The sequence below is a fragment of the Paralichthys olivaceus genome, chromosome 1 (genome assembly GCF_024713975.1).
Source record: "Paralichthys olivaceus isolate ysfri-2021 chromosome 1, ASM2471397v2, whole genome shotgun sequence".
In the NCBI taxonomy this organism is placed as follows: Eukaryota; Metazoa; Chordata; class Actinopteri; order Pleuronectiformes; family Paralichthyidae; genus Paralichthys; species Paralichthys olivaceus.
In genome coordinates this window covers 2,359,971-2,372,078 of record NC_091093.1, presented here as the reverse complement: position 1 = coordinate 2,372,078, position 12,108 = coordinate 2,359,971, and the positions used below count along the sequence as shown (strand labels likewise).

Below are 12,108 nucleotides of genomic sequence, written 5' to 3'. Positions count from 1 at the left end.
GCTATAAATCTTAGCTATTACAAATATTAGACGCATGTAAATATGTAAAAACCAGTGGTGGTTGGTCAATATCGGGCGCTTAGGTGCCGTCCTCCCTTGTGGAGAGTGCTTTTTTTTTTTTATTTAAAAAAATCTAACATTAGCTATGGTCAATTATTGAAGTATTTCTGTGTTTAAATTTCACAATTATGTGTGTTGTATAACATATAAATAAATGTTCAGTGGAAATGTGTGGGAAACAAATGTTTGGGATACAGTCGATGGTTCAGCGCTGGAAAACTCGCCCATAATGCAGAGACGAGTAGCCAATAAGGAACTGTTGCTGGGTAAGATATGCGTACGGCAAAGATAAAAATAATGCCCGAAGGATGATTCTGATAGCGGCCCAAGCCTGGTCCCTCAGTGTCGGTGCTGGAGGAAATCAGACAGTACAAGTGACAAAGTTGGCCACAGGTACGTACGAAACAGCATCACAGCTGCCAAATTCGGTACAATCTCTTCTCCAACCTCCATTCGAGAGGAGAACTTTGGTTGAAAAGCTGCAAATTAAAGATATCGGACCAGATTAACCTGATATTAAAATCAGCCAACAAGCCAGCGAAAGAGGTCAAACGTACACCCGAGGATTTTCGTCACTGGTACAGCAGAAAGGCTTGGCTAGCAGGGTGTATAGAGTATGAGTCACAAGATGTCCAGCAGTATATGGCACCTTCTTTTATTTTGTCTTCATAGTGTTTGTTAATAGCACTGTGTATGTTTCAGGAATGTGTTCCTAGTAAACACTAGTAACCAGACTCAGTCTGTAGTCTAATGACGGACACTCTACTTACTGCCTGAACACAAGGGCAACAACTATTAATCATTTACATTATTTATCAATCGGCTGTTATTATTATTTTGATTTCGTTTTCAAAGTTTCGTTTTTTAAGTTCATTTGTGCAGTAGGCCTAAAGCCTAGTTTATGCTTCTGCGTCACGTCGACGCCGTACCTACGCCGTAGGTCGTTGAGCATTCGAAGTTCTGCGTCGAGGGAACGCGTTGCTCTGCAATTCACCGCCATGCCGCTAGGGGATGTAGCGGTGTGTTTGTGTGGTTATAGCCGAATCCTCGCTTTTTCTTCCGTAAAGTAAACAACAGTTAAACAATGGCGACCGAGGTGGAGCAGCTGTATTAGTTGTTGGAGCTCATCAATATTGAAGAACAAATGCTTATATTGCAAATGTTGAAGCGCAAGCTACAAAGAAAACGTTTGCGGAGCTGGTTTTTACGACGAGGAAGAAAGACCGGAAAAACAAACGCCGGAACTTACGTTCTGAGCGGACCAATCACAGCGCTTACGGTCCGCGTCGACGTCCGCGTAGTTAGGATTTTTGGGAGGCGCACGTCAGGCTACGGCGTAGGGGTCTGCGTCGACGCCGTGACGCAGAAGCATAAACTAGGCTTAAGCAGTAAACTGTTAGCTATGTGTTTTTGTATGAAAATGACTGACATGTTTATTACTGTTTATTGATTCAATAATCACCTACTGTTTCACAAAGAACTGGTAATAACATAATGTTAGGTAATATTAAACTGACAAGTAGTTCACACTTGACGAGGTCTATCTGATGGAAATATTTTATATACAATAATGGGATCTATTTTATTCTGTGGGTTTTTTCACATAAATGTCAAGAGGTTTTAGTCTTTGTTTCCAATCATAATCACAGAGTTGCATCATCTTATTCAAACTTCCCTGCTGTTTGTTAGAAGCTCTATTTTAAAATTCAAGTGCATGGACACAGAAAAAACCTCCAACAGAAAAAACTTGACTAATGTATTAAAATATCTATAGCTTTTGATTATTTTTTTATTTTCATTATTGTAACTCTTATCTCTGTGGGTACCAATTTGCTTTAAATTGTGAAGCCAAAACATCGGTATTGGTTATAAACGCTGCCTCCATGCCTCAGTTAGTGAAATGCACCAAACTAAGAAAATCTTTTTTTCTTAAAGATGGTTTCTGTTATTTTCAGAAAGCTATTAACACACTGGTGTTTGTTAAATTATTTCTGATAAGTTTGGTATTAATTAGGTCATTGATGATATAAAGGGAATGTATTGGCAGGACCTGAAAACCGCAGCTCCACACAACAATAACAACTGCACAGACTCTGGCTCCAAATCACATCATTAATGCAAGATGGCAGCACCTGCTCTGGTGCTTTGTGATACCAGGGACCTCATTTATAACCGTTGCATAAGCACAAAACGGGGCCTGAAACTTGAGTACGCAATGTTGGGATTTATAAAATCAAACTTGATGGGAGAATGTGTGCACTTCCATTCTTATTCCGATCCATGAGTACGAACATTTTGGAGATGGGAAAATGACGATGCAGATGTTAGGAGGTGAACCGAAGCAGATTATTGATGCACTTCATGATTAACATTAAAACCAACAGCGCTATTTGTGCTCATGCAACATAACTATTCCATAAGAACCTTCAATTGAAAAAGATGCACATCAACTTACAGCAAATTACATTCAGATAATGCATTTTATAGATTGGGGACATCACATCTGTTCTGAATTTAATATTCCGACTATACACCCTGGCCCTACCTAGTATTAGAATGGTGTTTACAATAAAGTGCACGGTAAGAAACGGCTGGGCGATAACGCGATACACGATATATATCTCCATATTTTGAAATTTTCTCTAAATTACTGTACAAATGTTAAATTCAACCGTTTGATGCACAAATTTCACCAGTATGATGAGTCAAGTAGACCCTTCATTCACATGCAAAAAGGGGAAAATCTCAATTAAGTTACATTTAGCAAATATTTTGAACCAGGCAGCCATACTTATAAGCTTGTAACAAATTAAAATAAATGACGTCATGGGAGGCCTTCCTACTGTGGCCTAGTTCTCAAAGACCCTTAATAAATCAGAGCTCAAAGCAACAAAAAGGTGCATTCAACAAGACACCTTGAGAAATGTATTTCTTTGTAAACACTGTGTGCAAGCCACAGAGGCAGAAGTCCAGGCTGTGACTGAGAAAACCTCACTGAACAATAACCCTCACATCACAGGAGGAGCGGGAGTGATTCAAACAAACACTAAGTAAACTTCATGTAGTGATCAGGTCCTAATAACGCATGTTTATTAGTTAAAGTGAGAGCAGGTCAGTGGAGGAGGACACAGGAAACTCCAGCTCAGTTCAAAACAATCTTCTGATCATTGAGCAGCTGTGGATCATAGAGGAAACTCTGGATTGTACCTGTTTGTTTCTACTGTTCTTCAGCAAAGTCACTTACCCGCTGCACATTAACCACACACACACACACACACACACACACACACACACACACAGGCGTGTCACTCACGTTCATCATTTGTAAATTGATTTGTTCGGTTCAGTGTTCACAAGGAATATGAACAAACTGTCAATAACTGTCTCTGAAGTCTTGTAAACACACTCGGACTCTTCACTTTCACTTTCTCCATGCTCTCTTCCCTCCTCTCCTGATGCGAAAATATGCATGTGAGCAGGAGAGTTTTCTGGATGGGCGGGGGAGTGAGCAGTCTGTTGTGAGAGGTGCGTGAGAAGAGAGCAAGAGAAGTGAAATTCCCATGAAATAATAAAATGTGGCATTATGAAATAAAAGTCCCATGAAATAATAAAATGTGGCATTATGAAATAAAAGTTCAGTGAAATAAATAAATGTACTCTTTTGAAAAACATCATTTTGAAAGTAAACAGATTCAGTTATATAATTATATTATGCTATATTTATATATTTGTTGCCATATATTTTTATTTCAGGGTTTATTTCATAGCCATAATTATTTATTTATTTAATTAATTTTGATTATTCAAATGGCCTTCCATACAAAATGACCAACCTTAAACAAGCCTCAAAAACTGCTGGTTTGAAAGCACACAGCATATTAAATGACACTGAGAAGTAAAGAGACAAGTGATTTTCACAGCAATAGAGTAGTGCACTAAACATCAGTCTAAAAAACTTAGGGGAAAACTGAAAAAAAACACTTCCATTAATAAAGCAAAAAGAAAACTTATGTCAGCAGTGGTGCGCGTTCACTATGTGAACCAGCCGAATGAAAATGAAATATTACAATTTTCCTGGTCATGTCATCCTATGAGCATATAATTCTTTACCAGTCCAACTGATGTTGTATAGTCACGGTAAACACAAATATCCTTGACTTTGAATGAGATTAGTTCATTTTTTTATGATGCCACTTCACACACATGATTCTAAGTTTAGTCTTTGACATGATCAGCACTTCACAGGAGCGTCTCTGTCAAGACCACAGACTACATATAAAGATGGATGCAGTGTCCTTGACGTCACCCGTTGGTTTCTGAAGAGTGAAAATGAGGCTCTCAGAGCTGGAGCCATCTTGCCTTCACAACAAACTTAACAAGAGGTAAGTTACCCTGAAACTAACCTAATGATTTATCTATGATCATAATCATACTACATATACGCACATGCCTGTGTGTTTTTTAACGTTTCATTGTGGTAATTTACCGTTTATTTAACACATCTAATGAACAGATTGAAGCAAGTTAACTACCTCAGTCTAAGTGTTCACATCTTTAGTAAAGAGGTGTGTTGTCACTTGATTGTGATTCGAATAAGTTAAAATCAATAAAATGCATGTGATAGTAACTATTCACAAATGTTCTGATACATATGTGAGTGAAAACCTCTGCACAGACTCGGGCCATGGTCCGTGACTGGGATTAGCCTGTTAGCTCAGGTGAAGCCCAGCAGACCACAGGCTAGCGAATGGAGTGACGAATTTATGGTGACGTCACGTGTCAATCTAGTGATAATTATTCCAAATTTCAAATCTCTATATTATCTAAACGAGCGGGTTAGATAATAACCCCAGACACACACACAGTCATTACGGAAAAACTAGTGATTGAGACTAAAACCATTTTTTGAACCAGGCTGTAAACAGATTTAATTCTGCTCTAAATTCAATCCAATGGGAATTGACTCCTTCTTGGAACCAGCCTCAAGTGGCCACCCAGTGAACATTGGCCTCATTGCTCACCCCGAGTTGTTGCCCTTTGGTCAAGACTCATTAATCTAAATGACTGTCAATCTCATATCTACCATGAAGACCATGTAACAGTGTTATCCGGTTGGGCCTAGTTGGAGCCATCGACAGAAGCTGAAGACATTTCGGTTGAAAATATTTGCATCAACTGGTGAAGCAACAGTGAAGAGAGTGTGACCGACCTGGTCGTCGTATCTGTAGGTTAGAAACTGATCCTCAGTGGCATCCTCCATGAAACTGCCCTGAGATGAGAGGCCGAACTCTGGCAGGAACACTGCACTCTGGGGCTGAGTCTCTGCACACTGACAACACATAAACAAAAGCAGTTTCAGTGAATCATTTTCGTGGTGAAGTCCATGAGAACTATTGTCATGATCATGCATAAATCTGTAACACACACACACACACACTGATCTCCTTCACTCCCTGGTTAAATAAGTGAGCTCTATCCAGGGATGGGCAGTATTTATGATACATGTATTTGAAATACATATTTAAAATACAAAATAGCATTTTGTCATTTGTAGGTTTGATGAAAATGGATGAATATTTTGTATCAAAATACTAAAACAAAAAAGCTCAGGCTTGATGCAATCAGAACTTTGAGGTTCAGAAAATTGATAATCCAGCATGAAGCAAAACCCAATGAAAAAGAAGCACAGTGTCACGCACACTGGTGCTGGCAAGGGAGAACCCAAAAGCACGCCAACAGACAGTCTTAGTGTGGGCAACGTGGTTTATTCACCAACAGGCAGAGAAAAGACAGGCAGAGGTCAAAACCAGGATATCAGTCAGTACAGCAAACAAATCCGAAGGGGCAGGCAAGAAGGGAATCCAAAAATCCAAGCAGGGTAGCAGTCAGGTCAGGAACAGGCAGGCAAGAACACAGAATATAACGCGGGATAGCTAGGCAAGAACACACTAGACAATCTGGCAGGGAGCGAGTGAAAATGACTGGTATTTATACTGAGGAACTAATGAGCAAATGAACTGCAGGTGAGGAGGTGGGCGGGGAAAACCACGTGAGGGAAATGACGTGATAGCAAGGCAGGAAGAAGGGCAGGCCCTGAAATGACAGGAGAGTTAGTTATGAGACATGGAACCAAACAAAAAAAACAAAACAAACTAAGTGTTAGTGTGACTACGTTACACACGGGGTGAGAAATGTGCCTGTTGCTATGCGTGCCATCGATATTTAGCATAAATTGCTACATTTCTTGACATTTCCTGTTTTGGTGTTTGTTTCAGTATCCTGGGCTAAATCATATATACGGAGTGTTCAGCTAACTATTTAACCCGAGAAGTAGATATCTAGTAAAGGTTTAATTTCCTAGCTCTGAAATGGAAGATGAGACATTAGCGGGAGATTCTGCTCCAAGCACAAGATCTATTTTGACCTTACTCAAACCGTCACCATGGTCTTTACCTTGATTGATTACCTATATCAACAAAGTCATGTGCTTGCCGCCCATAAAGCACCCTCCTTCTCATCTTTGCTTCACTCGCCTCATCTAAGACCTGAAGGTAAGTGGTATATATTCCATTTTTATCAATCTGTCACTTTTTTGCATGCGCCTTCTGTCCGCTTTCTAAAAGTGAGGCAGAGGGTTACATGCGTAAACTCTACTCTTTGTTCCAGGTAGCTTAATTTGTTGTTTATCTCAGTCTGTCTGCATGGTTCATCTTATCCCGACCTACAGGCAGAAGCTGAAATCTGTGGTCAAGACGGTGAGGAGATGGACCGACGACGCCATAGTGGAATTACAAGCCTGCTTTGACTGCACTGACTGGAGTGTTTTTGAGGCTGCAGCCTCAGACCTGCATGAACTGACTGATACCGTGACATCGTACATCAGTTTTTGTGAGGACGTGTGTGGGCCCCTAGCTGCCCTGTGGACAATGAGATTCGAGGCCAAACACAGCTTATTCAAGAAGGTGGTCAGACACACTGGTTGTTTCAGGAATATCTTGCTGTACCTTGCAAATAAGCACCAGCTGATGGTTGCATACCATCAATCACATGGTGTCAAACCATCACTTGCACTCACAAAAACAACAGAGGTCTCTTTAGATGTGCTTAAGGATGATCTAAAAGACCTGGTGAAATGCAGATTCCCTGCTGTTATGGCTGTGCATGTTGCCAATAATGTGTGCAGTTTAGGCACCAACTATGCAGTGGGAATGTTGTTGTGTTGTGGTTCCACTGCAGGACTGCCTGAAGCGTTGCGGATAATGGTGATTTGTAACAAACAGACTTTTTTTTGTGAGACAACAAAATACATTGTACAATGAACACCTGAGGAGTTACACAGGGAGTGTGCACTTGAGCAAAGATGGCTTAAAGATTTTTATCCTTTGGCTCCATACACCCTTGCAGGAAGACGCCTGACAACTTTGAAGCACCACATTTGCCTATCCTTTTAAGTATGAGGAGAGAAGCTTGTGAATAAATGTCTCTGTGTATTTCTCTTCTCTGTTGTTGCAGCTTCTTACTGTTGATATGGCACCCTCAGCGAAACTGCAGATCATTTTTGGGGAGGATGATGTCCGCAATCTACTTTTACCTGCAGGCATCCCAAGCACACTTCAGGACCTCACTGATGTTCTTCGAGAGACATTTGATATTACAGGACAGTTCACTGTTAGGTACAAGGACATGGATTTCCACGGTCAGTTCTTCACTTTGACCTCGATTGAGGAAGCGCAAGATAAAGCTAACCTCAAAGTAGTAAAAACTGAACCAGTGATCTTGAGTCTCACTCCTGTGGACATGTCAGAAGTCGAATCTCCAGTTCCACTATCCAGTTCATGTTGTCCTCCCCAGATGAGAGTGGACCATCCTACAGGTTAAGCCATGGCCATTTAAATTTGAAATACCAGTCTTTTCTTATGATGTAGACCTTGCACTGGAAGCAGGAAAGCAAGCTTATGAAAATGATGGCACACTTTTGAACAACCCAAGAGTAACTAGCATTCTTGAGAAGCTTGCAGAGACTATATTTGGCTTTACAGCATATCCAACTGGTGTCCAGATTTTAGCTGTTGCTGAAGCCTTGTTAGAAAAATACCCATGCCTCAAAGAGCCAGGGTCTTTTAATGGCCTATATGGTTGGCAACAGAGGATAAAATGTAAAATGGGCAACTACAGGGCAAAGTTAAGAGGTCGCCAATTAGCCATTCGAGAGCTCGGGGTGAACACACTGAAGAGACGACGCTCCAGTGAAGAGGGTTCACTTAAAGGCTTTAAAAGGCCAAAAAAAGCTGAAGTCAACTATCTGCCACCACTGCCATTTGGTGAGACTGAGGAAACCTTACAGAAGAAGGGGTTGTCAAGGATTGCCCCGCAATCCAAGACCTCTTGGAGAGATGGCCTTCTCTGTTCTGTGAAAATCAAGTAAATCCAGTTCTTGTTCATGCAGCAACTAAGTGTATGTGAGATCTCATGAGTCATCTTTAACATGATTTTGTGTTTTTATCTCTCATTTCAGATCAAAGAGGAGTTTAAACGAATAACCACCATGCATCTGGAGCGAACCTTTTTGTCCAGATTGGACAAACTCATGGAGATATTTCTGAGGAAGGGCGGGACTGCAAGGACCAAAATAAAACCAATGTTGGACTCACTGAATGGGGTAAAACTTCAAATTATTTTCATTACATAATCTAATGATGAGGTCATACACACTGAGAATGTATCACTCTTTTATTTATTTTATTTTTTTTGGCCTGAAGCTGTTCTTATCCTGTCACTGTGGCCACAATTAACAATATTATGCCCATGATTTTCTCCACAAGTGTATACAAACCTGTCATCTGTGCTCAAAAGCAGAGAGATTTACAGAATTTTCAAAGTGACCCTCTGAGTGCAGCGAGATCCCTTCCTACTGCCCATAGACTCCAATATAATCATTTCCCCAAATTTACACTTGTGTGTGGGAATTCCTGTCCTTGCCTGGTTCATTTTATGATAGGAGGTACTGTTATGTTGCGAAAAATTCATTTGCAGGTCCAGTGATGAGGCAGAAAACTTCCCTCACTGGGCAGAGAAAGTTTCTGTACCCACAGATTATGACATGCACTAGACATTGATTCTTGTCTCAACACACATCGTTAAGAAATTCATGTTCATTCAAGTTGCACACTTCATAACGTTAGAATGCAGTTGCAGGCTTACATTCCCTATAGGTAACTTTCTGTTTACATCTGTATGTTCTGTTATGTATGTATGTTACATATGTTATGTTATGTATTCTCTGCAATAAATTTTCTTTTTGTGTTTAATAGCATGATGTCGATGGCAGAAGGGACATTATCATCCGTTGCTTAATTGAGTATCTTGGAGAGAGTGGAGAGGAGCTGATCAAAGATTATCAGGTATCTGATGATCATTATGGCCATATCAAAATGACTGTCTAGCCTTATAATCTGGTCTAAACTTGTGATATTATATTGAAGGTCAAAGATTCTCTACACTTGTGAAAGATGCATATTTTTAATCTATTTTTTTAACAGATTTCTTAAATTCTTTTTATGCTCTTACCCTTTATATTTTTAATCATAATTAATCTTTATCTTATCTATCTTAAACTTTAACGTGCCTTTTGTCTCGGTTTTTCTGACTATTTAACGATCACTTATTAACTAAATTTTTTATGAGCAAAAGAGTATTTGATTTAATTTATACCTTTATAACCTATTTTACTGATTTAATCCCTCAGTTTTCAGCTCCAGTGTTTCCCCCATGGGGACCTTACACACTGGGAGTAGTTCTGGTCTACCAACCCATGGACATGGACATGGACAGCTCCAGCCTGGGTGGCTGGAGGGCTCTGCACCTCTGTGTGGAGCCTCCTGTCTGCCCGGGCCAGGGTGGTCACTGTGGCGGCACTCCCTGTGGTCGTGGGCGTTGACCCCTCTCAGTCTGGATGGCCCCAAAAGTGACTTTCTTTGTCTCAGGGTCAACCTCTGTGAAGCACATTGTGTAACTTTACGTATGAAAAGTGCCATATGAATATTGTTTGATTTATTTTCTCTTAACCTTTTCTTTTACTTGGAATCTATTCTTAGTTATTTCTAATTGTGGCTTATTTGTTTTCACCGGACATCAGCCAAGAAGCAGGGAAAGAGGACTGCAGTAAGCACATGAGGAAGATCACCATTATCCATCCCAATGTGGCACAGGAAAACCAAGATCCTGTGTACGTGTCAGTCATCATTGAGGGGACAGAAGTTCTGAAAGACTGCGGAAGTGTGACAAACGCTTGCCTCTTGTTCATGTGTGTGGTCTATGCTGTCAACTTAAGTTACCCAGAGAAACTGAAATATACGTTTGAAGTATTTCAGAAGCTGTTTCTTGAGCTTGACATCCTTAAAATGTCAGCAAAGGTCCAGTCTCTCCACAAGAAACTTTTAGTGTGAGTGTTCCAGTGTTATTTGTGCTTTTGTCCAGCACAAACAATCTCTTTACATTTTGTCAGTGATTATGACAGTGATTTCAAGTGTTGCTCAGTTTTATATAAGCTCTTTTTGTTCTGATCATCCTGAGAATGTTAGCGAAGGTCCAGTCTCTCCACAAAAAAACTTAAAGCGCCAGTGTTATTTGTGCAGCACAAACAATTTGTTTGCATTTTGTGTCAGTTTTCTGACAGTGATTTCAAGTGTTGCTCAGTTTTATATAAATTCTTTCTGTCCTGAACATCCTGAGAATGTCTGCAAAGGTAGTGATTGCAACTGTTAATGGACAGAGTTGATGTATGTATTCTTTACTGTTCTGAAAGTTGATTAGAAGAAAGGGGACAGTGCATGCTGAGTTCTTGAATAGCATGTTTTTCCTCCTCAATGAACATCTGCCTTTAAAATCCATGAGGAAGTAAAAGCTTCAATCTTTTGAAGTTTGTAATAGAGCCCAATTGATGGATGAATTACAGAATTGGAAGGGAAAAGTCAACTGTAACACTGTATTTGTTTGTATGCTGGAATATCAGTCCTAAAGTCAGTTGGTGCTTTGTCATTCCGCATTTAAATTTAACACTGCTTTAATTTTGAGCTTTATAATGGTCTCTGAACTCCCTTGATGTATGTACTCTATGTATATGTATATATATGCACTGTTTTGAAATTTGCTAGCAAGAATTCCTATGGCCATGTGTTTGTGGTTATAATGTTATGTAGATATTTAAAATATATCTATGCCATTTCAAATGTGAAATAAAAGTGTCTTTCAAACATCCCTTAAACTGCAAATATTTGTTTTTGGAAAATATTGAATTATTATTTAATAGAATAGTACAAATATTTACTTAATTCGATTAATATTAACTAATAGATTCATAATAAATATTACTTAATAATTACAAAGAATTTAACAAAGAAAAGATGAGTAAGAAACACAAAGAAACATCAGCAACATTTACTTGGGTTTTGTAATTAGATGCAATGGTAATCTGAGTGAAAATTACAATCTATAGGTGAGTATTGCCAGTGCAATTTACTTGTGTATTTTTCATAAAAAATAAGTGGTTCTAGTAAGTAAATATTACTTAGAAATAGCCTGAGTAAAGATTACAAGCACTTTCTGTGTGGAAAAACTTTCAGTGCAGGTTGTGCTGCACACTGAGACTGGACAGGAATATCTGGTATCTGGCATTTAGAGGACTCCTCAGAGACAGACAGAAAGAGACTTGTCTGTGTATGTGTGTGTGTGAGTGTGTGCCTGCGTGTCCTGGCCACTTGAACTGTGTGCGTGAGAGATGATCCACCATTAAAATTAGTGGGAGTGGTGTCTCCTGCAGGCTTTTAGAGCCACTTAGAGACAGACACAGCAGAAGTGCCACTGGTATGTGTTTCCCTGGAGAGTGTCTGAGGACTGGCACACTGTCAGCACTAACCTCTTTACCCTCTCTCTTTCTGGCTGTCTCTCTCAAATCCCTGTTTGCCTTACTGTCATATCCACTACACCAAATCAGGTTGTGCAAGGTTTCAAATGTATAAAAATATAATTATGAATTGAAAGAAAAAAGAT

At 39.7% G+C, this 12,108-nt stretch overlaps 1 protein-coding gene across 3 annotated transcripts in view; it reads right to left on the bottom strand.

Moving 5' to 3' along the window:
- Positions 1–12,108, bottom strand: part of adamtsl3 (ADAMTS-like 3) — a 153,649-nt gene that overhangs the window by 120,181 nt on the left and 21,360 nt on the right. For all 3 annotated transcript variants that reach the window (XM_020080365.2, XM_020080364.2, XM_020080366.2), the window contains exon 3: positions 5,270–5,389. In XM_020080365.2, coding sequence (XP_019935924.2) covers positions 5,270–5,389 — 120 coding nt within the window. The remainder of the gene's footprint in view (positions 1–5,269; positions 5,390–12,108) is intronic.